Source organism: Curcuma longa, chromosome 6 (genome assembly GCF_044706935.1).
Source record: "Curcuma longa cultivar G26 ecotype Majalengka, Jawa Barat chromosome 6, ITB_CL_G26_1.1, whole genome shotgun sequence".
NCBI lineage: Eukaryota > Viridiplantae > Streptophyta > Magnoliopsida > Zingiberales > Zingiberaceae > Curcuma > Curcuma longa.
Window position 1 is genome coordinate 4,210,752 of NC_133866.1, and position 25,906 is coordinate 4,236,657.

General features: G+C 35.1%; 3 protein-coding genes across 5 annotated transcripts; all 3 read left to right on the top strand.

The window, feature by feature from the left end:
- Positions 1 to 791: 791 nt before the first annotated feature.
- Positions 792 to 8,848, top strand: LOC141831005 (putative ubiquitin-conjugating enzyme E2 24). Of its 3 annotated transcripts, none has more exons than XM_074718455.1 (10): positions 792 to 1,077; positions 2,033 to 2,917; positions 3,219 to 4,725; positions 5,406 to 5,546; positions 5,654 to 5,788; positions 5,857 to 6,084; positions 6,172 to 6,235; positions 6,678 to 6,817; positions 7,970 to 8,281; positions 8,384 to 8,848. In XM_074718455.1, exons 3-10 carry the CDS (start codon positions 3,262 to 3,264, stop codon positions 8,654 to 8,656), a joined length of 2,757 nt encoding a protein of 918 aa, XP_074574556.1. In that variant the 5' UTR covers positions 792 to 1,077; positions 2,033 to 2,917; positions 3,219 to 3,261; the 3' UTR covers positions 8,657 to 8,848. The 3 variants fall into 3 exon arrangements, with proteins under 3 accessions (XP_074574556.1, XP_074574555.1, XP_074574557.1); XM_074718454.1 differs by having other exon boundaries at positions 3,241 to 4,725; XM_074718456.1 differs by having other exon boundaries at positions 3,241 to 4,725; positions 5,872 to 6,084.
- A 4,348-nt stretch (positions 8,849 to 13,196) lies between these two features.
- On the top strand, positions 13,197 to 18,209 carry LOC141830741 (uncharacterized). Its single transcript, XM_074718162.1, has 9 exons — positions 13,197 to 13,394; positions 14,017 to 14,081; positions 14,193 to 14,337; positions 14,419 to 14,495; positions 15,410 to 15,841; positions 15,950 to 16,486; positions 16,780 to 16,992; positions 17,312 to 17,467; positions 17,551 to 18,209. The coding sequence occupies exons 1-9, from the start codon at positions 13,367 to 13,369 to the stop codon at positions 17,671 to 17,673; spliced, it is 1,776 nt and encodes a 591-aa protein (XP_074574263.1). The 5' UTR covers positions 13,197 to 13,366; the 3' UTR covers positions 17,674 to 18,209.
- A 1,583-nt stretch (positions 18,210 to 19,792) lies between these two features.
- LOC141831254 (E3 ubiquitin-protein ligase SP1) lies at positions 19,793 to 25,408 on the top strand. The gene is made up of 11 exons (XM_074718664.1): positions 19,793 to 19,943; positions 20,026 to 20,078; positions 21,509 to 21,633; positions 21,729 to 21,824; positions 22,097 to 22,234; positions 22,313 to 22,378; positions 22,557 to 22,669; positions 22,758 to 22,868; positions 23,179 to 23,222; positions 23,290 to 23,395; positions 24,964 to 25,408. Exons 1-11 carry the CDS (start codon positions 19,870 to 19,872, stop codon positions 25,064 to 25,066), a joined length of 1,029 nt encoding a protein of 342 aa, XP_074574765.1. The 5' UTR covers positions 19,793 to 19,869; the 3' UTR covers positions 25,067 to 25,408.
- The last annotated feature ends 498 nt before the right edge of the window (positions 25,409 to 25,906 follow it).

The window sequence follows — 25,906 nt, forward strand, 5'->3', positions numbered from 1 at the left end:
GGATTAAGAGGTGTTATAGCTAGTTAATTAAATTGGGCTATGATGGATGTCATTGAGATAATGGCAATTAAAGTGGAGCATTCCTTATTCTTTAATAGTTGTGTGCATTATGAGAGCACCTCTAACATTAACAATCAAGATTAAGTTAGTGCTCCATTATCTTTTTTATCTGTGGAGAAAAGGTATTTCGCAAGAAGACAATTTAAAATATAATTTTAATCGATGAGTTATTCTGATAATCAAGTTAGTTAAAAAAAATTATTTTTATTATTTTGATTTTTGACAGGTTATTATCATCCTCAATTATCAAAAGCATGCCTTTAGTTATTGTCAAAGGCACCTTTTTTTCTTTTTTTTTTAAATAAAAAAGTCAAAAATAATGCCCACCAACTATTATAATATATTAAAAGTAAATTATTTTTTAAATTCAATTTAATTAAAAATATTATACATATAACACTTTCATATAATTTTTTGTACTAATTTAATTAAAATTATTTTAATTTATCAAAAATTAATTTGTCAAATTAAATCAATTTATTTTACTTTGTAGGTGATAAAACAATATTAAAATAAGAATATTTTTAGAATATATTATTTGAGGATTCTAATAATCTGATCGACCTTTTAATTTTTTTTCTAAAAAGAAATATTTTCTTAATTTGAATTTTCTTAGAGGTTTCTAGGTGTTTTGTAAAATTTAAAAACAATATTTTAAAAACTATTAAATTTAATGGAATAAATTTATCAACAAAACGCAGTCAAATAAAGAAGAGCCGAAGGAATCCAGATCGCCTTCTTCCGCTTCGAGTGCCACGAAGCCAGCGCGCCGGCGACGAGCAGGGAAGAAGCCAGTTCGAGATCGCAGCGGGGGAGAGTAATCTTGATCCAGAAGGGGGGCATTTGCATGTTAAGTTAGGGTTGGTTGCAATTCTGGTGTCCGGGGTCATGGTTGGCAGCTTTGCGGATGGCGCCATGGGTGGGGTTTGGAGAGGGGTCGGGCCTCTTCGCTAAAAGACCTACTTTTCACTCTCCCGCTGTCTTCTCTTGGGTTCCGTGCCGGAGCAGGTTCGAGTGGTACGCCTCTAAGCTTACGCACGGGCGTTGCATCTTTTTTGATCTTTTTTCTTTTATTCTTTTGGGGTTTTCGGATGATTGATTGGTTGTGCTTGTTTTATCGATCTTTTGTGTAAAAATGTTTTTTTTGGCCGTGTGCTAGCTGTCCGCGCGCCTGCGAACGGTTCCGAGACTCGTTTGGGTGAATTAGTTGAGAACGTTTGTTAGTTCGAATTCATTCTTTAGAAATATGACTTCTTCTTGGATTTAAATTGGGGGGAAGAGGCTGCTTCCTATTACGCGATTGTTTTACCAACGATTTTTTTGGGGCCAAATAAACTAGAAATCTTGTTCTTACCATTTAATCAATCAGATCGCATGTCCTTTTTTGAGGAATACGAGGACTTTCGGTTTTGTTTTCTGCATAATGGTTTTGGTTTTGGGGTTTTAATTTTAAGAGAAAATAGCTAATCTTTTGGAAAAGTAAAAAAAAAAAAAAGAATCGATTGAAGAGTTGTGCGGGACAACAAATAGGTTTTATTTTTGGTATAATAACTTGTGTAATCCATTTGAGTTGGTGTGATTTGGGGACTTTGGTTGTACTTGAATGCAAAGCTCTGAGCAACTATGTTCTTACTTCAGTGAATCTCCTCCCCATTCGTGTCCATTTTTCTGGAATTAATAATGCTTTCTTCATATTGCGCTCTCTTTCTCCTGATATAGTGTTTTTTGTCGTCATTTTTGTTTGTCGTGATCCATATGTTGATTCGCCATTGGTCTGTTATTCTTTTTCCTCATGTTTTTAAAATTTTTCTTTTCTTTTCTGAAAAAGAAGGCACCTTCCTTTTCTTGCAGTTTTTAGTCCTTTAATACAAAAAACAGTGTACTATCAAGCTGTTTCTAGATTAGTAATTTAGTTTTATTCCTCCAATCTACTGTTTAATAACACATTCTACAACATGGTTATTTTTTTCAGGTTGGTCTCGCATATTTGACTGATCCAGTGATGCCAGCAATGTGAAATCTTTATTTGGGTATTCTCCTCTTATGGTAGTTTGAGACACTTTGAGTGCGTTGCCTTCTTTGGAAAAAAAATCTCCTATGGCATTGTTTGGTCAAAAAAAGTACTTTGGGTATATCTATCAGCATTTCTGAAGTGTCATCTACTAACCACCACGGTATGAGGATTTCACTGGGTTGGTGGGCTGATCGCCTCTGCTAGAAAAGATATGGATAAAATGTCTGCTATTCTTGTCAAATCATATTTGTCAAGATGTACTCAGCTTGTTTTGTTGTGCTCTTCCTTGGGCAATTCTCCTTTGGCAATTTGGTACTTCACTTTGTAGGGAAAAGAACTTTCAGCTTATCTGGGCAAATCTCCTTTGGCATACAGTAGTTAACAGCTCTATTGGGCAATTCTCCTTTGGCAATTTGGTACTTCACTTCGTAGGGAAAAGAACTATCAGCTTATCTGGGCAAATCTCCTTTGGCATACAATAATTAACAGCTCTATTGGGGAACTCCCCTTTAGCGTCTTATAGTAATTAACAGCTCTATTGGGCAAATCTCCTTTGGCAGTTTACAGAAAATATCAACGCTGTTAGGCAAGTCTCTGTTTGCAGATTGCAGTAAATATTAGCTCTTTGGGGGCAAACCTTTGGCAATTACAGAATCAGATGTTGTAGGCTCCTGCTTCTTTATCTTGGTTTTTGGTCTTTACCATCATGCGCTGGAGCTTATTCATGTGGATGGAAAATAAGGTCTTTACCGTAGCTATGGACTGCAGAACATCAGGGATTAACTTTAACAGATCAACTTGCTGTCCTTATCATCTATTTAGTTAAAACAAAATTTATTGAAGGTAATACAACACTCCTTTTCTCCTTTTCATTTCTCTATTACTTTATGATGATAAAAGGTATGACAACTTAAACAATTTATTTATAATATTTGTCCCTCCAGAGTATTATCTCATTGCATATTCTTTTGATGCATACTATAATATGGATTTCAAAGCACATTATCCTGTATGGTTGTATAAAAACGGCTATTTTATTATATTTTCTTGAAAAGAAAAACATAGGATCTTGTAAATCACAGATTTTTCAAGTATATAATCTTGTTGATGGTAAGGTTCCATGATCAGCTTTTATTGATTTCAGAATTATCTTTCTGCCTTGTTAGCTTTGTGAAGGTACTTGGAAAATGGATATTAATTTTGTTGACTCAGACAGTGATGCCTCCACTGAAACAAGTGACAGTGAGGACCAGGACCGCAGTGAATTGGTATTTGGTGAACATGCTCGAAGCATCTTGTCTAGTCTAGACGAGAGCATTGGAAAAATAGATGACTTTCTTGCATTTGAGAGAGGCTTTACAATTGGTGAAATTGTTTGCTCAGCAACAGATCCCTCAGGACAGTTGGGACGGGTTGTAGATGTTGATCTAGTTGTGGACTTGGAAACAAATTCTGGTGCTCTCATAAGAGATATAAACAGCAAGAAACTCCTTAGGCCGAGGTCCTTTGCATATGGAGACTTTGTAGTTTGTGGGCCATGGCTTGGACGGGTTGAAAGAGTTTATGATGCTGCTACTATTCTGTTGAATGATGGGACTAAGTATGAGATGGTGATAACAGACTCAAAAGTTTTAACACCTGTTTCTCCAATCATTGAAGATTCAACATTTCCATTCTATCCAGGTCAGCGAGTGAAGATTAATCTTCAGCCAATGTCCCAGTCTAAATTGTGGTTGTGTGGCTCACTCAAAGCAAATCACAATGAAGGTATTATCCGCAATGTGGAGGTAGGAGAAGTGCATGTTAGTTGGATTGCTTCAGTTCTGCTTCAGGGCATAGGTTCTTCATTTCCTAGCCATATTCAAAATCCAAAGGCTCTTACTTTGTTATCATGTTTTCCTCATGCTAATTGGCAACTTGGTGATTGGTGTAAACTTCCAGTAGATCATTGTGTTAATCTGCTCATGGCTACAGAAAAGCCAGAATCTCTAACTTCTCCTATTTGCTTATCAAAGATGCAGAAAGAATTGGATATAGAAAATCCACAAATGTATGTGATTGCCAAAACCAAGAGCAAGGTTGATATTCTGTGGCAAAATGGCAAAAAATCAGTTGGAGTAGATCCTCAATCCCTGTCTCCAGTGAGCAACCTTGGTGATCATGATTTTTGGCCAGAACAGTTTGTGATGGAGAAGGTAACATTGGAAGATGCTCATGTTCAAGGAACCCAACGGTTTGGAATTGTGAAAAATGTGGACTCGAGTGAGCAGACTGTGGAGGTAAAATGGATACTCTCAGAATTTAGCAAGAATGTTGATGTTAGTGGTGAATCCACTGAGGTTATGAGTGTTTATGAACTGATCGAGCACCCTGATTTATCCTTTTCCATTGGTGATGTTGTTCTCCAGCAAAATCCTAGTTTTCACCAAGTGGAAGAAAATATGCTTGATGCACAAATGAGTGATCAGAAAGAAAGAAACAATTTGGCCGGTGCTGTAGACAGATTATCCTATGAGAAAGAGATTCTTGAGAAGCCAATTGTTGAATTTCATAATATGGATGTCGAAGGTTATTTATCATGCATAGGAAATGTTATTGGTTTCAAGGATGAACTCATTGAAGTTAAATGGGCTAATGGTGTGATTTCCAAGGTATGACTGACTGTCAACAGTGACATCTGTTTAATCATTACCAAAATTTTCTTTTCATTTTATATTTCTGGTTTTTAAGCAACACTATTTTTTAAGCAACTTTTTTTTAAAAAATTGTTTATTAGTTTTTCCCTTGGACTTGGCTTATACTTCTGAGCATATTCAATTTAGCTGCAAAATCCCAACTTGTTTTGTTTGTCTATCTGGTCTGATTTCTTTTGTGCCTGTATGGATTGAGGACTTGGCGGTGATAGGAGGGGCTTGTTTTCATTCCTTTGGTTTGCTAGACTGGAAGTGGTATAGGTGATGGCAAGATTCGAGATCTTGACAACAATGAGAAAGGCCCTTTACCAATTAAGCTTGCTGGCATAATCAAGCTTTCATTCATTCAGGAAGCTCCCCTATAGGGGCTGAGGATAATCTTTCCTTGGTTCATCTCTACCTCCAATATCTCACCATGATGTTTACCTTTTAACCCATGCTGATTCGGGAAATTTCTTCCTCTTACTCTCCCACGGACTCTTCTGTCCTTCCCTCCCCCTTGCTAATGAATTCCTGAGCAAGACTTATCTTACATGTTTATACAAGTAAAGAAATTTTTATTTTCTCTTTCTTTTTTTTTTGTTTCCTTATCATCAATGTATCTCTGCTAACAGGATCAGTAATTTGGATTATTTCAGGTTATACCTTCTGAAATATATGGACTTGATAGACTTCTTCACCGTACTTCGACATCGTCATCTACCATGGAGTCTTTCACTTTAAATGCTAACAAAGAAATGAATGATCAAGAGAAACAACCATGGAGTATAAAACAACAGGTCCAAACCCATTCTTTAATAAACATGTTTGTTCATGTGCCCTCCCTTGCCATGCCAAGATATTTCATGGAAGGGAAGAATTTAATTATCAAAATTATGTTTTCCAGAAAATTATGAAGGAAAGCTGCATGGAAGATATTTGGAAAGCTGCATTGCTTCTGTCTCCGAGGGCGGCTTTTGACTTCTTCACACATGTTGCTACTAGATTATTCAAATCCCTTGTCTCAACTCTGCCTAGTTCAGTTAAGTCTTATCATCTTTTATCTTTATCTGCCTTATCTTTGGATTCTCAGACTCTGGTTACTTACAGAAGGATGCTTCCCAGTATAACAATTTGGCAGAAGATTTTCAGACTGAACCAGCTGATACATGCCTTGGTAATTTGAAATGGCAAGTGCAGGAGATCGAACAAACTGAAGAACTGAGTTTCGTGCACACCAATGATGAGCCTAGAAAATTTAAACAATTTGATATTGTGAATGATCACTCAGATCATCATTTTGTGGTAGGCACTAGCAATCCATTGATGCTGTCTCAGGTTTGTGCACAGTTACTTAGTAAAGTTAATACATCTGTCAATAAGCACACAGTTATATGGTTTATTTTCTTTTGCCACTCGTATCAGATCAAGAAAGGTTGGTTTAAGAGAGTGCAACAAGAATGGTGTGCCTTAAAAGTTGATTTGCCAGGTGCATTCTCTTTCTTAACCTTCTCATAATGATGAGATTTGTTGCAATTCATCCCATCTTTTAGGAGTTACAGTTTCTCTATTCACTCGAAGAGAATTAGTACTTGGTCAATCAGGAACTATAGAGCATCCTTTTTTCTTTCACAAACTCTATTTTATTATGTTTTCTAACTAAAACTGTGCTTGTTCTTATCTGTTTTTTGAAAAAAGCATAAATCTTCCAGTATCTATATCCGTGTTATTTGTAAAATGAAGTAATTTTGCAACTTTCCATTTTCACAAACTTTACTGCATAAATGTAACAAAATTAAACACACTTATGTTCACCCAGTGAGTTTGTTACTATAGTTCAGAAAGTGAATCATATTAGTCTTAAAACCAATTGGAAAGCCACACATCTACATGTTGCTTCTACTTTGCTAATGATGGCTTTTATGCACCAGATTCGATCTATGTCAGAGTTTACGAGGAACGAATGGATCTTCTGAGGGCATCTATTATTGGCGCACCTGGAACCCCCTACCATGATTCTCTATTCTTCTTTGATATTTTTCTTCCTTCAGACTATCCTTTTGAACCTCCAGTGAGTATTCTGTTTAACTTTTCTTTAATCTTACTGGCACAACTTATTTCGTATAAATCCTTAGTGGGAAAGCAAATGATTGTTAGTTTGTTTTAAGTCAATCATCATATTTAAAGAGATAATAATCTGCAGATTAAATCCAAATTACAGTTCAGGTTAGGCAAGTAACTTGTGTGGATATACTTGAATTCATGCATATCATATTAACATGCATACCGAAGTACTTTAATCTGAACATAATTATATTAATCTATATTTATATTTATTTGACATTTTTAGATCTATTAGATATTATTATAAACAGTAATCTACTGAGATTCTTAATAAGTCATAATGACTAATTATCTACTAATATATTGATATGGTACTATTAATTTTACTTCCAAATTCTGTATTAAATTTTGATTTTATCAATTATATGGTTATTATTTTATTAATTGTAAATGAAATTACCAAATATTTGAAAGAAATGTTTCGCTTCAATAATATTAAGAGTTAATTAATATAAAAATTACTGATTCGGATATTGTCGATTCAACCAATCTCCTATGTTTTTGAATCTTCTAATACCTATATTGATATGGATTTTCACACCCATGCTCCTTAAGGGAATTGAGATATACGTAACACAAGACCAGAATATATGTCTCTCTGCACTAGGAGACTCGTCCAATGGGCATAGATGGGGATAGCCATCATGTGGCATTTGACTATCATAAAACATTTGATATCCTTGCATTGACGGCATCGGATATTGATAGCCATCAACATTTGATGCCTATACTGATATTGCTAGTTTGACACCTTACAAGCTAACTAGCCAGACTTTGTTTGGCTTTCTTGTTAGGCTAATGCTTTGATTTCAGTTGGGCATTGATATGAAGTCGTAGTTTTGACTAAGTTCTAAAAGACCGTGGTAGCTACGAATGAAACAAAGTCGTACTTATCGTGAAAACATTGAAATACAAATTACACTTGCATTTTCAAGTTATTACAACTGTTTACTTTCTTGAAATTTTCTAGAGATTATTTCTTCATTTGCTCTATCCTTCTATTGCCTTCACTTGGCCATGAACTTCTATTTGCATTTCATGACTCAGCTTTTAGTGCTGATTAACTCTATGAAACACTCATTTCTACTGAATGTATTAGGTTGTACACTACATCTCTGGGGGGCTTCGACTAAACCCGAACTTGTATGAATCAGGAAAGGTTTGTCTTAGTCTCCTCAAGACATGGATAGGAAGTGGTAGCGAAGTCTGGCATCCTGAGAACTCCACTGTTCTTCAAGTGCTGCTATCACTTCAGGCACTCGTGCTCAACGATAAGCCTTACTTCAATGAGGCAGGATTCGACGAACAGATTGGAAGAGTCGAGGGTGAGAAGAACTCTGTTACCTACAACGAGAATGCTTTCCTACAGTCATGCAAGTCTATGTTATACATCTTGCGCAAGCCCCCTAAGGTAATCTGACTATGTTTACAGTAGCAAAATGGTTATATGACCTTCGTCTGTCCACCTGAATGACACCTTCAATGCTCTCCTATTGGGTTATTGCAAATGCAGCATTTTGAAGCACTCGTGCAGGAGCACTTCACTCGCAGATCGTCTCACATTCTCAATGCCTGCAAGGCATATTTGGAGGGCTCGCAAGTCGGGCGTGCTTACGAATGCGGAGAGGATACCAGTACCTGTTGCAAAAGCTGTTCCACTGGGTTTAAGATCATGCTTGCTAAGCTCGTACCAATGCTCGTGTCGGCGTTTACCGAAAGAGGGATCATTTGCACTGAGTTTGTGCAGTATGATTATAAGTCGTCTCTTGATGGTAAAGACGAATAATTAGCGAGTCCAAGTGAACATCAATGGTGTGCCTTATGCTACCTTAAACTATCTGCTAGTACATGGTGTGTGATGACTGCTAGTACTGCCGGTATTTTACGACAATCCTAAACTGAAGTTGATGTCTATATGGCTTTTAAAGATTGTAAATTCCCGATATATGCGAGTTGTGCCTTCGATAGTTACCTTTCAGATCACCGAAAATTTGTCAATTCTCTTTCTTTCTTAGATGACCTTGTGTTGCTTAAGTTAGCTCTCACCTTTGGAGCACAAAAAGTCGATCTTTTATCGCTTAGACTTGTTGATTCAATCCATAGCTTAGCATGGTTTTAAGTTATGTGTAGACTCGCACAACCATATTCGTAGACCACAAGTCGATCCGGCTCAAGCTTATGCTAGAACTAGGCTAGAACAACATGGGTCAAATTCTTCTTGATGCAATTCGACCCTAGTTGAATTAGGTTATCGTAAGTTCAAGCGTGGATTGGGCTCAAGCTCATGCTAGCTCAAAGATAGGATCAACCTAAGTCATGATGTCTTTGGTCCACAAACAACTTAATGTAACTCGAGTTTGGTTAGTAACTTACGAACGGCCTATTGACGCGTATCAATCGTATCTACCTCGATAACTTTGGGCATGATATTTTATATGCAAGAAGAGAAGATTCGATCTTTTTTAAAAAATTATTGGCCACAGTTGTCTACAAAATGGCTAAGGCATCAGATACTACATATATATAAAGGAGGCATCAAGTAGGGTAAGGTCTTTTGTGGATCGATAAAAGTTGACCTTTCTTTCTTTCCGAGTAATGACTTAGCATTAGGGCAAGATTTTCATAAATATTAATCTTCATAAGTTGTTTTTGTTTCATGGTAGCTTTGATGAGGTATTGATCGAGCATTTATATTATTTTTAAAATTTGATTAAAATAATAATTTAATATTGGTATAATTCACCAATACTTCCAAAATAGCTATATATAGAAGTATTCAAATATATTTAATTATTTACTTTAAATTAATTAGATTTAATATTTAGATTATTATAAAATTAGTTATTGTTAGTTATTCCAAATTAAAGTAATTATTACTAAAAATATAATGTTATATAGTAAGTTAATGCACAATAGAAGTCCCCGGGGCAATGGTGCAACGAGAGGATATGGCCGCTAGGTTGTAAGGGCTTGTCGGCCTGGAGATGCAGCGGCCGACCCTGCCGCGGGCGCAACAGCACCGGTCAAAGGATGCGAGCACAATCAAAGGATCCCCTGGTGGTCGGCGATGAACACCTTCGCGGGCGGAGAGGAAAGAAGCGACCACCGGATTTCGACCGCCGTATGCGGCTTCCCGATTTTTTACCCTGGTGCCCGATTTCGGGGTGACAGATTTTGGGAAAACTTCCGTGGATGAAATTTTCTTTCTTTCCTAAAAACCGGAGGTAAACGAAGGACCACCCCTGGGCATTAATATTTAGATTATTATAAAATTAGTTATTGCTAGTTATTCCAAAGCAATTATTACTAAAAATATAATGTTATATAGTAAGTTAATGCACAATAGAAGTAATCAACTACTTTAAGTTAATTAGTTATCTAGATTTTAAATAGTAGTTTTAAATTATTACTTAAATGGAAAAGAGGTATTTTAGAAAATCAGTATATGATTTGATAATTTGAATAAAATGTATATTTAAAAACCTTAAATGGGTGACGTTGGAATCATCTTCAATATCGAGTAAAATTATATTTTAATTTAATTTATTTTTTTAAATTTGTTCGGATAAATATGCCCTTAGGCATATAAATCATGTTTTTTTATATTGTGAAAAAAATTCAAAATGTCCATATTTAGTTAATAAAAATTATATATCTTCAACAATCAACACCACAACAATAAGCTAAAATTAATTACCTTTTTTGATATTTTGATCAAGCCAAAATTATACAACTATCCAAATAATTAATAAATATTTATATTTTCAAAATAGTTTGAGTTATAATTCAGGCAAAAATCTTACCATGATGATATGGCGATAGGAAACTATTTCGAATAGAAGAGCGATGACGTCGAAGTCTTCTTCTTACTTTTTTCTCATGATGTGATATAGTCGATCCTGTACACATAGGGCTCACCAAAAATTACCCCGATTAAGTCCTAAGTAATCTAGAACCTCCAAAATAATATAATAGAAAGACCAATCGACATATCTTCCTTAGAGAGCGTTCTCCCTTTACTTCTATAAAGTGAGAAGTCCAAGCGATATACCTCTTTAAAGCAATGGCTGAGCTAGCCCGGGTGATTTACTCGGGCTGATTCGAACTCTTGGACTACGTCGACGATATACCCCGGGCTCCTTTAAATTTTATTTCTTCTTTCCCTAAATCCAAGGTTTTTTTCTTCTTGTCACCGTCGGACCCTCCGGGCTACAGCTCGGGTACAACTCAATGTGGCTCCGCCCTTGCTTTAAAGGATATTTTTTTTTGAAAAATATACCATAAAACTCAATATGACATACTCAACTACATGGATATAGGTCCTACTACATAGATGTAGAATCCACTACATGCAGTGTCATGTTAAATTTCATACTACATTTTTCATATAATGTATCATTGCTCATTTTTTTAGTCACCATATCTTTTCATATGAGTATATATTATTTCCTTTTAATCATTATATTTTTTTACTTTAGTAAAAATGAAGTTCGCCACTCCAACATTCTATGATTGATTCTACAATCATTTATGAGTCAAATCAGAATATTCGATAAATCAAATCGACTTGATTAATTGAAGATTATTAACATGCCACGTAAAATGTACGAAACCTACCCATAATAGATTCTGTTTTTACGATTTCACATTGACGAGAATTTTGTTTGCGTCACGGGATGTTTCTTATAACTCCAAGTGGACTCATCATTAATAAATTTAATATTTAAAAAACATATATACATGATTTTAAAATATTTTACAAAGAATGAGACGTGTCTCCAACTGGTACCCCGAAGCTTTAGCCCTCCACAACTACTCGCACACCGACACGTCTGGAACCGCAAATCTGTTGGGCCCCACAACCTGCGGACGGACGACGCGCTTCCACGTCATCCGTCACCTCCCTGATGTGATGGTCGCCCGCTTCCGTGCCTTCCTCATTAAGCAAACAAAAGTGTATCCATTTGTAACTCATTAATTTTATTTATTTATTATTTTATTTATTTTTGAAATTATTGCCACGCCGCTCGGCGCCTTGTAATTTAATACTCTAAATTCCATATTTTATTTAATGCCTAATTGGAGTTGTGTTTGCCTTGTCTGGCCATTATTGGCAAATAATTAAAAATAAAGATGATGGTTATTGCTTTACTTCCTATTTTTTTAAGCGATAATAAAGTTAAAGGATGCATTTTAAAAAACAGATAAAATATGGGTTAAAATGATCATCATGCATACATTTGATCATGCTATGATAATTATAAATTTGAAGTTATAATGGCCCGAGACATAACTGAGTTGGTTACGATGTAACAGAGTTGTAGAAGAGGACAAGGGTTTGAATCTGACGAAGTCAGACAATACCCTCCTGCATCGTAACCAACTGCAGTTTCTCAATTTACCTCCTCACAGATGGTCGTGAAGTCGACCGTGTGAGACGTGGGGTGACAAATTTCACCTTTTGCGGAAGAAAAGAAAAGAATTGGAATGAAGTATTCTCCAAAATATAAAAGAATTGGTTACGATGAAACAGATTTGTTGAAATGGACAAGAATAAAATCTTAATAAAGTCGAGATAATATCTTTTTTCGTCGTGACCAATTATAATCAAGAATAAAATCTTAATAAAGTCGAGATAATATCTTTTTTCGTCGTGACCAATTATAATTTTTATGATTTACCTTCTTATAAATGATCATAGAATCGTCGTGTGAAATTGTTGAGATGATGGATTTTGTGAAATTGTTGAGATGATGGATTTTATTTCATATAGTCAATAATTGATAGCATTTCATATTTTTATTATTATAAAAAATCTATATTATTATTTGAGAAAAATATAAAGGACTATTTAAAAGGTAGCTTTTGCTTGTAAAAAAGTTTAAAAAGCGGTTGTTCATATTTTTTATTAAAAATATTTTTATTTTATAAATTGGGTTAATTAAAATAATATTGATTAAGTTACTTAGTAGAGAAGGAGAGATTTTTTTATTTTATTTTTGAATAGAAAGTATTATTTTGACGTTTTAAAAAGGAGGGACTTTTGACGATAACTACGGGAGCGGTTACTCCACCGGACGGTGACCGTATTCATCCAGGATGGCATACGTCTGTTGTCGTGCCGAGGAGACAACTTTGCTTATCCTAAACCGATGGATACGACAAGGCCAGCGTGGCACTTTTGACACGCTTACTGGTCAACGGTTCGCTGGTTCTCTTTAACTAAACGATTTCTGAGAGGCGCCACACCGGCGGCCCTCCAGAGTTTTAAACCGTCCCGACCCCCGCTGCGCACTCATCCGACGGACGAGAAGAGCTCCTTCCTGCTGCCGCCCCGCGCCGAGCCTCGTCGACCGCTAGATCGTGGCCGCGCCGGAGCCGTCCATTTGCCCCCCGAGTCCAGGCGGCGAGCAGCCCCCTTTGTAGTGGTCAGGCCGTCGAGCTGGAGGAAAAGAGAGGCTCCGGATTCTTTTGCGGAGATTTGTGGTGTGATCTGATGGATGCCAAGGCGAGGCCGGAGAAGCGTATCCTGATCTTTGTGCTTTCTGATATGCAATTGTTTGTTTTTCTTCTCAGATCTGATTTGCGTTGATTGATTTTCTTTGTGTTTTGTGGAGGCTTTCGTTTGCTCGATAGATCCGCCTCGTAAAATTCGTGATTTTTCCAGTTATTATTATTATTTTGTTGCTGATCGTCGACTTGGATTCCGTAGTTTCTATAAGGAATAATTTTTCTCATTCCATTTTCCCTTGCCTTTATTCCGTCTTGTTAGATCTTATAAGGTCTAATGGCTGATGCTTAATGGTTGGTTGTCCTTTGCTTGCCCATAAGGAAAGAATAAAGAAAAATAATCGTGTCTTTAGATGCAAGTAACGTGACGGATCTATCTGTATTTGTTATTTTCTTTTTGAATTTGTAATCTTTATGATTTCGATTTGTCGAATATCAAATTCTGCTAAACTTTTGTTACATTTTTTATCTAGCTGTGTAAAGATGTAGAGTTAGGATTTTTGACTTGGTTGCACGATTTTCTACTCGCATAATAAATCGGCATCCGTGGCTCCTTGCATCACTTGATATATTGGGGAATTGATGTTTTCTTTGCCAGTGTTTGTTATTTGTGAGCCTTGACTTTTTGCTATCTAGCAATTGATGAAGCTATTAAGACATTGAAGATCGACCCTACGTCAAAAGCCAGCAGTATGACCATGGTAATCTGCGGCATGCTATTGCTTGCTCTTTGAAATCGATACTTTTTATTTCGATTTTGCTTTATTTGTTTTCAGAACCTAATATTGACTTTTGATAATTTATCATTTTAGTCCGGACCAAAAGCTGCAAGCTTGTCTGATGCAACATCCTGCATCTCATCCGGAGATACAACAAGCGGTATCAAGGAAAGCGAGGTTTATCAAGATGTATCCATGGATGATCAGGGCATGTATTACTATGGTTATTATTATCCAGGTTTGTCCTCAAACCTTGCCAAGTAATTGAATTGCACAAATTTTTTTTCTGGATTTTCATTTCATATTAAGATTCAAACAGGGTCTCATGTTGCTATGGGGGATTGGGATAATTCATGTTGCAACCATGGAACAGATAATGTTCAAGCAGAGTATCCTGTAAGTAATTCTATTCATTTTTCAGCCCCTGAAATTTGTTTGATGTTTTTTCTAAGCTTATACTTGCATTTATATTCCGCATAAATCTTTGTTACAGTGGTGCAGCAGTATTTTTTGTGGTAATATTTCTTTTTCTATGGTCTTCAGGATTTCTATTAGGAGTTGTTGAAATAGCATTTCGAAAAGAAGGGTAAAAGGGCTTCTAGTTACTAATTTGATTGCTAGATTAGAAAGCATTGATATTTACAGTCCACAGGCTTTTGCACCAGCTGTAATTGGTCATGAAAAACACCATGGATGATTAGAAAAGCTTCATTTGGATACGCAGCAATAATTGTTTTCTAATTGACTGTGAATAGGTTGAAAAGGTTTTTTCTTTTATAATTTTGACAATTAGTCATTGTTCCTTACTAGTTGAGTTTGGTTACATGTGAATCAATTTCTGTTATTGTGTATGCAAGATCATGTCATCACATCATGTATCAGACATAGCAAGGTTGTTTAGTTGTAAGGTTTGCTTGGATCTTTCTCTAAGCGTCTGACCTTCAACTAAATCATTTCAACTAACTTTGAACACATCCACATTACCTTAAATTGGTTCCTCTTGATTACTTTGCTTTCATATGCTGGCCTTCTTGGTTTATTTTCTGGAAGTAACCTTACACATCCATCATTCAACGGTATTTCTGATTTCTGAATTCTGCTCCACAGACTGGAGTGTCTAATGTTAATTTAACTATGGTACACTAGGAAGAGTTTAAAAGGGAAAAAATTACAGAAAATTATCACTCTTTCATAGTTATGAAGCTTGTAGACAATGCTGTATTATCTTAGAATTTCCTACTTCATATGGATGGTTTGATTAATTTGTACAGATGTTTGTTTTAACCTATTTTTCTGTGTCCTTGTTTCAGACTATTCAAGCTGATAATGGATCAACGGTATACTATTTCCCAGGATTTCAAACTGGATATAGCAGCTACGGTCCATTCTCACCTGGATCATATGGTGTTGATGGACAGTTTTGGGGGCAAGGCTCATATTATCCAAGTCCAGTTTCTCCTCAAACAGTTGTTTCTCCAGGAATTTATCCCCATCCAATTGCTTATGGACCTGAGCTGATTCCTGCATACCCATGGGATCCATATTTTTTCTTCCAAGATGAGATTCAAGGGAGCACATTTACTTTGGATCCAACAAATACACATTATAAACCGAATCATTCATCCCATGGCCATAACTTTCCTCCTGCCAAAACCTCAACAACTTCAAAAGTGGCCTCACTAGCATCTGATTTGTCATATCCTTTGTCAACTCAAAACCAAACACAGAAATCTGTGAAGAAGGTAATTTTCTGTTTAACATGCAATGTTTCCACTTTATTGGACTTATTTTTTAGGTTCATTGTCCTTGAGTGCATTATTAAATTATCACACGGATTTAAATGTTTCCAGGCACCTTCTGCTTCTCTATCAAAAGGTTTTGTTCCTGTAAATAAGTTCAGTTCATATGCTAACCAAGCGAAGGGTGCATTGCTTTATCCAAGCAGTGCAATTCCTGTGAAAGAAAATAATCGTAGCTTGGTTGATGAGGAGAAGCTGAAAGCCAGAAATAAGCTAAATAGCCTTGCTGATCTTGACTTGCTGAATGAGCAAAACCGTGGTCCTAGAACAAATAGCAGCAAAACTACCTCCCACTCTGGCAATAATCTTCAGGAAACTCTTAATATCAAGAAGAATGATAATAACAGTGGATTGATTGCTCTTACTAACAGCGATGAATACAATTCTCCTGATTTTAACACAGAGTATAAGCAAGCTTTGTTCTTTGTAATAAAATCATACAGCGAAGATGATGTTCATAAAAGTATAAAATACAATGTCTGGGCGAGCACACCAAATGGGAACAAAAGGCTAGACTATGCCTTCCAAGCTGCACAAGAAAATAATGTGGAAAAGGGTGGAAAGTGTCCTGTGTTTCTCTTCTTTTCTGTAAGTGAACCTAACTTCTCTTTTCTAAAGGCCGGTCTAACAATATGTTTGCAAAAAATGATCCTTGATTTCGGTATTGCTATCTCATAAGTGGATTTCATGACACATACATTTTAGTCCCTAAAAGTGTAACTTGGCTATGAAGTTGAAACTCTGTAATCCAATAAATGGGTGCATCTTTTCTCCAAGTGTTTTACATGTTATGATTAAAGAATTATGCTATTTTCAAGTGTAGTCTTATGGAATGCTCAAGTTTTTTATTTGCTTAATCCTCTGGATATTTTGTTCTTCAGGTTAATGCTAGTGGTCAGTTCTGTGGTGTTGCGGAAATGACAGGCCGAGTTGATTTCAGTAAAAATATGGACTTTTGGCAACAGGACAAATGGAATGGCTTTTTCCCGGTGAAGTGGCATATAATTAAAGATGTTCCAAATCCACAACTTCGTCATATAATTTTGGAGAATAATGAGAACAAGCCTGTCACAAACAGCAGGGATACACAAGAGGTATGCCTCTTTACAGTTTCATGTGTGAATATGTTGATGCTTCTCTGCCTATTAGAAGGATCTGGACTTCATGTTGTATTGTTTCATATAATTTACCTAGATAATTGTGTTGTCAAAATATATTTTTAAGGATCATCATAGTGACTCTTGTGACCAAATATTTGGTTTAAGTTATTATTACATCCTTCATTAGTTTTTACTTAATTCATCATGAACTTTCAATGATCTTAAAATGACATGTTATGATGCCTTCTTAACCACTACAACTGTATTCTATATGTTACTGGATTTGATTCTAATTACTCTTTAAGTATTTCAGGTCAAGTTTCCACAAGGTACTGAAATGTTGAACATTTTCAAGAGCTATTCTGCTAAAACATCCATATTGGATGACTTTGGCTTTTATGAGAATCGCCAAAAAGCAATGCTAGAGAAGAGGAACAAGCTTGCTAGTCCAAGTTTTGATAATTCTCTGGTAAGCATTTGCATTTATTTTCGTCTAAGGAGTCTCTTTATTAGTATTAAAAACTCTTACATTTGGAAGTAAATTTTCTACAGGCCAAAACTATCGAATCAACTCAATTCCAGAAGCTAGTTGACTCAAATGCCAAATTGCATAAACTCGTGCCAGTTGAACCGAAGGAAGCACTCCCGTGCTCCATGGTCACTTCACCAAAGTGAACATGGAAAGGAAACCAGCTGTTTATGTGGACTGGAGAACTACAACCGTGCTCCTTCAAAGCTGAAAAGAATTTGTTCGTGCTGTTTGGATTATCAACATCGACCTCAATTCAAGAAGGAAATAACTTTGTCAAAAAATCTGAAAATGGAAAACAAGAAGCGCTAAGAGAGTACCGAGTACTTGTCCCACAAACAATGGTAGCAATGACTGGGAAGAGCCCCGATTGCAATGGCAAATGATTTCATCGATGCAAAGTGATCATGGAGATGTTGATAGATGAAATGTCGGTAGGATAGTGAAGCATGTACCCCCCAAAAAAATCCTAAGAGACTGCTTGGGAGCAAAGTTGTGTTCTCCAAACTTTAAATTTGGAAGAAACAGGAAGATGAAAAACTAAACAAGGTTTAGATACACTGTAAACCTTGTATTTGTCACAAGTTATACTGAACTAACAGTGAATTCACACAATGATATCAATTGTTAGCTGTTATCTCGACATGTTTGAGCATATATGAAGGCAAAATTTTGCTCTCAATGGATGTTGTATTTTCTTTTTTAAATTTGTATTGCTCTTAAATACTGACCTTTGGTTCAAGGCATAATTTGGGGGGCTCCACTTGTCTGCTGGTTCTTCTGGTGGTGGTGACTGGGTGACAACTACAGCACAACTACCAATGATCATTAGGTTTTCTGCTCACCTCAGGTTGGTTCATTTTCCATCAACAAAAGCAATTTAAGTGTATAATTATGAATTTTAAAATTTTTCAGTCACTATGTATTGATTGATGACACAGTAGCATACAGTTTTATACCAGTTTTTTTGTATCCTTAAGTTGTGAACTGGTCATCATAGTTCTAATAATTTATAGTTTTAGCAAGTACTTAATTTTGTGCCCCAATTAATTTATAATTTTCATATGTACTTTTATTTAGTTTATACAGATTATACTTAGAAGTAATAAATTTGTTTGTGATGGTAATTTTATTATTAATTATGATAAAATTGAAGATTTTGAATATTATGATAATTTTTGTTATTATCATAATTTTTTAATTATTGAATTGGGCAAAAATTAAAAAAACATCTTTTATTTTTATTATTATAAAAAAATTAGATCATTTTAACCCATCATTAAAAGAATATTCCATCTCTGAAAGTATGGCCCAATAGGAGAATCATTGATGAATTTTCATAATACAATAGTTAGAAAATGCATATTCTCTATTTGATGATAAAATTATGAAAAATAGTAAGAAGTATGATTACCTAGATGGATCGGACTACCACTTGAGCAGAGTGAGCATATTATGATCCACAATTCTAATACCCAGATAAAGCATGACATTCTATCGTAGAGGTCAATTCTCTGTACTCTCAATATAAGTATTTTCGGATTTATCATGGTGGTTGTAAAAAATTAATTTGAAGAACTAAAAATCTAGATTAATATATATATATATATAATATATATAAAAGTGTTACGGTTTATAATTCTAATACTGAGATAATATTTTTTAAATTTATTTTAGTAGTTAGATGAAAAATTTATGTGAAATCAAGTCAGTCACGTCACTTTGCAGATAAAATCGATTCGAATTAAAAATCTAGATTATATATATATATATATTACACAATTGACAAATCTTTACAATTTTTTTATAACAATCTCTCAATTTTCTCTTTTTATATAATTACCTCTCATAATTTAATTTTAGTTTTTATCAAAATATGCCTCGGAGTTTACAGTTCTTGCTCAGTTGCTCTACTGTAAAATTATTAAAATACTCGCGATAGCGTAAGCATAATATATCTTCATTATTCTATTAAATATTTAACAAATCAGTAGTTAAGAATTAAGATAAAGAGAGAGTTCTTAAACTTAGAAGGGTTCATTTGAAAATTGTCTGGACGGCATTCTGGAAAAGCAAGAATATTGTGTAGCGAAATAGAATTTTCTCGATGATTAAATAATACTGATGGGACCAACTTTAGACCGGTTTCTTGAACCGTCTCAGCCAGGTTCGACCGGCGAGCCGGTTCAAAATCACCAGCTTCCTTCGCCTTGAGAACTTGGCGTTAAAGAACTGGTGTTAAAGCATCCTCCCTCGCTGTCTGTCGCTCTAGTCGCCGAGACGCACTGCTCTTCTCCCTCCTCTTCCTTCGCCCTCGATCGGAGAAGCCGCCTGAGGTAGGGATGATTCCGTGGATCGGGTTGGGCTGCGGCGCCAGTGCAGCTGTGCTTTGGCTTCTGGGGAGGAGCAACCGAAGGTGCGCGCCGGTTTTTCAATTGTTTTCTTATATGATCGGTTTCGGGAGGAATTGTTGATGACGTTAGCTTCTTCTTCTATAGGGAGTCCGATGCTCTCAGATCGGTCACTAGAGTTAACCACTTGAAAGATTTAGGTGAGTTTTTGCTATTTTCTTGATTGTTGCTATGCCCATTATTGGTAGGTATTATTGGATGCATTTATGTGTTTGGAAATTTAGTATGACCGAGAAGTGATTCTTGCTTGGTCTGCTACATCTTGATTTTAGATTAACAAGAATAAGATCGGAGTTTGAATTGCTGAAAAAAGTTTAGATACTATAGATTTTAGTACGTAGAAGTAGAGTTCAATATATGAATGAGATAAGAAATGCGAGAACAGTTAAGATGGAATGTTGAACCTTTGCAATTAAAGATGTATGATGTTGCGGATCTATTATACAACAAAAAAGCGTTACGTGATAAAGATATCATTATTAGGGCGAAAATTGAATGTTTAAAAGGGAGAGAAGCTTTTCAAATCTTGAGGTAACTCTATTTTCCCCTTAGTCTAAAAAGAGTGTTCTAGGAGATAATAACTATCAGAATGCTAAAACATGTAAAGTTAGTGCAGAATCTATCAGAATGCTAAAATATACATGTGACATTACTATAAAACTATAAATTTACTACTTGAGAGTAGGAAGATGTAGTTTTAGTAGAGGAAAAAAAATCTGGGAGAAGATGGGTTAGTAGGGTTTTCAATGATTTGTCATCTTTGCCTACATGAGGCAATCTTGTGGCCAAACCTACACCTAAGGTGGAACTTGAGTGCTCAACTTGCATGCGAGAGAACACCAGCATATGCATGCTTGGCAGTAATTGATTCATCTGTTTTTTTTCTTTGTCCATGGATGTTCATAAAGTATAAATCAACATACAAGAAATCTGTAATGGTTCACACATTAGTAGAAACCATGCAAGAGAGTAATTCAAAGTTACTTTTTGAAAACAATGACCTAATACTTCATACACAACTCAAGAATAGGGTGATGTAAGATATGAGCATCCCTTTAGTATGGGGTCACTAGTTTTATCCTGTGAACAGATACTCAACTTCCATGAACTAAACCTTGGTTACGAAGGTCAAATTGGAGCAATCTTATTAAAAGATCAAAGTTCACCTTTGCATAAATAGTACTAGGTATTGATTGTGCAACTAGATTTTGACCTCTTTCATAATTTATCAATTATGGTGACGGTCAGTGTAATCCTAGTCCTTGATGGGACCTATGTTCTGTAAGATCTTCTGAGCAGTCTATATTCTCTATAGGTCCATATATCTGTTTGTTTTTTTTAGAGTGTATGCATACCTATTGAAGTAGCTTCATATTGTTGTTCTTGGTGAAAATTTCAAGCCTGAGCAATTTGTAGAGTGTAATAGTTTTTATCAAAATCTTTTGGCATTTTTGTTTTTCTTAGGGAGTAGAACATTTTTATTTCTGTTGACCTTATTATCGTGTATTACCAGTAGTTCTCTGCTATCACAATAGTTTTCTTTGTTATTTATATTTGCTTTCTTGTTTAGCCATTCTTCTAGATACTGCTTGCAAGGTAGTTCCTCTTGTAGTTACTGTAACTGGAAAAGTCGACTCAGAAACACCAATAAACTGTGAGCAAAGTGGTTTGAGAGGTGTCATAGTTGAGGAAACGGTATATATTGTTTACTTACAGTATTTGATTGTGAAATATTGCAGCATTGGCATTTTGATAAGTTTTTTGAAGATATCTTGTTTGATTGTTTTTAGGCAGAACAACATTTCTTAAAATACAATGAGGTTGGATCCTGGGCGCAAGATTCTGCTCTGATGCTTACGTTGAGCAAAGAGGTTCCTTGGTTCTTGGTATGTACAATACTACGAGTATTGATTGTTATTTTTCTTTTTGGGCTTTGGTTATTTTATTGGTAGATGGACTAATGGATGAAATTCTCTGTGAAACAACTTCGTCATTATTTAATATAATCACTGATAAATTCTTGTCATTCCTTAAAGTCGTTTTCTTGCAACAAGTTTCAATTTTGATATTTGATAACTATATTCCTATTCTTCTCTTTGTTAAGTGTTTTCAATGATTTCTGGTGAATATGCTGAATAATATTTATTAAAATTATAAGGATGATGGTACTGGACGTGTGTTTGTTGTTGGAGCTCGAGGTGCTACAGGATTGGCATTAACTGTTGCTAGTGAAGTCTTTGAGGAATCAGGGAGGTCGTTGGCACGGGGGACACTTGACTATGTGCAGGGTCTCAAGGTTTGTGATAATTTCTTTTTGAATGTCTTACTACTACACAGGTTCCTTTATGCTGAAACCATGTAGGTTTTATTATAGATGCTCGGAGTTAAGCGAACTGAAAAAATTCTTCCTACTGGGACTGCATTAACTGTTGTTGGCGAGGTAAATAACTCCTTTGATATTTGTGATCAGCTACCTTTTAGAAGAAATTTTGTTGTTGATCAAAAGGGCATTCTTCTAAACATTTGCACTGTCTAAAATCATCATAGTATGGTGTTTCACATGGATTCCTAATTGCTAGTATTCTCATACCCTTGGTATTTTTTGTTTCTCTAAATAGGCAGCTAAAGATGATGCTGGAAAAATAAGGATACAGAGACCGGACAAAGGTCCATTTTACATCTCCCCTAAGAATATTGATCAGTTAATTGCAATTTTTGGGAAATGGGCTAGGTGAGTTTTTATCCATTAAGTACATTTTTTTAAAAAAAAAATTTGTATGTGTTGAGTAGGAATCACTAATAACAAACCTGTGCAACAGACGGTATCAAATTGCTTCTGCTGGATTCACAGTCATTGGCATCTTTCTGCTTGCAAAGCATGCACTTCAGCAAGTGCTTGAGAAAAGGCGACACTGGGAATTGCAGAAAAGGTTTATTCTTAAACATAGTAATCATTTTTCAAAGCGATATTATACACAATTTTCTGTATGGCTTTGCTGTTAAACAGTCTAAGAAACAACCTTGTTCCCAAATATACTGTCATTTGGTTAGCACTTCCTATGCTCTTATTTGATCAGCAGTTACCAGTCTCAAAGAATATGTTATATATATAGGAAAATTAACCAGTAGTCTCATTCTTATTTTTCTTATTTTGTAATAGTCAGACTATATTTTATTGATGCCAACTCATTTTGGTTCCAGTTTCCTTTTTCCTTTATGGTATTATTATGCTTGGTGCAGGGTTCTTGCTGCTGCTGCAGCACGACAAGCACACAATTCTGAAGGTAGGTATTTCAAAGTTTACTTACTAACCAGTGTCAAGATAATAACAATGTCTTTGTGTTTTCCTAGGATCGAATCAAGTGTCCGAAAAAGAACCAGATAATACAAAGAAAAATCTGACATTAGACATATGTGTGATCTGCCTTGAGCAAGAATACAATGCTGTTTTTGTCCCGTAAGCATGTTGCATAAAGAGCTTCTTTCTGATTCAAATAACTTCAATTAATCTGTTAAGCTTCCGATTTGTTTAATTTGTTCGTGCTTCATTTGAAATTTTTAATAACTTTCTCTTGTTGTTAGAAGATTACTTTTTGTATTTCGATTGTATTTCACACTCCTAGCCTCTTGCGCGCCAGCAAAGGCATTCATTCTCCCATTCACATGATTTTTCTCATTACTTTGGTGGAAAAGGAGTGGAGAGCATAGAAAACTTTCTTCTAAGTGAATGCTTCTAATGCACATGGGGTTTTCATGCTGAGTATTCCTCATAACATTGTATCGAGTCTTGAAAATAAGACTTTGTAATTTTTAAAAGTTCATATTTGGCATCTCATGTGTGACCTTTGTTACTTGGACTCAAATATTACCCTCGTTACTTATATCCCACGACATTACCTTGGTAAGAGTTAACAAGCTGGACACCTAGATCCCCTTTTTCCTTTGTTCTCTCTTGATAAAGTGATTTCCTTAACATCAAGGTCCATACCCTACACCAGATTCATAACCTAGTTTGATTAAGATATAGGTGTGCCCTTTGAGATGTGCTGAGTTGTTTGTCAATGCAGGACTCTATCAGATGAGAAGGGAAGCCATTTAATCTAAAGACACTGACTAGGATTCTGGATGCTAAATCTGTTAGTATTATCAAATTATATTTTGTATATAATGCTGTCCAGTAGACATGAGTACTCAACTAAGTTTCATAGGGTTGTGGAATAGTATAAATAATGTGATAGCCAGTGTGTAGTTGACATACATTAAAGGATTTCACTCCCTGGTAACACTTATGAAAATTGAAGTACATCGCATGACCAAAAAAGTATAAGACTGAGTTTGATTCTCAGCTACCAAGGTTGGACAATTACATAATTGAAATACTTCAGTTTTGAAGTCCCTAGAAACTTTCATGAAACTTAAAGGTATTTCACGTGACCAAAAAATTTACAATGCTGTGGTTTGTAAGGCTATGCGATTACAGTAGTTGCTGTCTTGTAGAAGTCAAAGAAAATGAAACTCAACCTTGCATCATGACATCTGTTTATATGCCATTACTTTGTCATTAGAAGATTTTGAGTACCTCTATTGTTTGTTATATAAAGTTATTTTTTTTTCTTACACTCATTTGCAATAATATTTGATCAAAATTGACTGAAATGACAGTAGTATGTTTGAAATTTTATAGGGAGAAGAATGCTAAACTAAGGTTTAAGGTGACTCTATGATACACTAGTTAGAGATAATACATGGTCGTCTTTTTTTTTAAAAATATGCCAAATTGTGTTGTACTTTCGATGTGAATAACAAGGGGTCAACTGTAATACAATCCCAAGTTAACCAGCTATGACTAAGATGTTTTCATGTTCATAAATTTCCTCGAGGGGAAGACCTAGCCAAATTATGTAACTAGTATTGTTGTTGAAGTATGATGGAAGAAAATTCCACTTATCGTTGAATCTCATACATATTTGTGTGGATTCCGACAACATTACATTCATATGTCTAACATTGGTTCGAATGTTTCAGGTGTGGTCACATGTGTTGTTGCATCACATGCTCTATGCACCTAACAAGCTGCCCGCTCTGTCGCAAACGCATCGATCAAGCCATCAAGACCTTTCGCCATTGATCCACGATACGAAAGTTCAGCAACTCGGCCATTCCATGCCATTCTTCAAAGAGAGATTCTCCAATGCCAGTTCTGACCTTTGCTTCTCAGCTTTGTGCTCCGAGTTCAACCACAAATAGCATTTGGAGGAAATCACACATTTTAAGTTAAGTGGTGGTTGAAATTTGATGGACTGATCAAATTGGTTACTATGTGTGTAAATATGTTCCTCCTCCGCTAGGTTATATGATGATGATCTAACAAATGAATCTATCTGTTGAGAGTAGGATATTTAAACACACCTTAATATCCTTTTATTAAATTCACTCAACTTTAGTTTTTAGACAAGTTCTCAAGTGTTGTCCCAATCATTTATTATATGTTGTAATTTTATTTTATTATTTATGTAATGAATATGGAGAACAAATTTTATATGTTAATTTAAATTTTTGTTATAAGTGGCACTTTGAATAAAACAAGATAGTACTTAGAATTGAAATTGATAAAAATTGTTTTGAGATAGGGGTTACTTATGTATGAAAATTTTTAACTTTCTCTTTTTTTTTTAAAGAAAAATAAGAGGATTGTAAATGAGTTGAATATTTATAAATAAGATTGATATTAAATTAGTAAGAATTTATTTAAATAATAAAATATTTGTAAACACGGAACAGGCACATTGTAAAAAAAAATTGAAATTGACTAATAGAAATTTTAAATTTTAAAGTATTTATGTAATATTTTAAAATATTTCTCTAATTTTTTAAAAATACATTTGAAAAGTGAAATGAAGAAGATGGAAATATTATTATTTTTTAATGTGCATATGAATATCACAATGTAACAATTGCAACGCTGGAA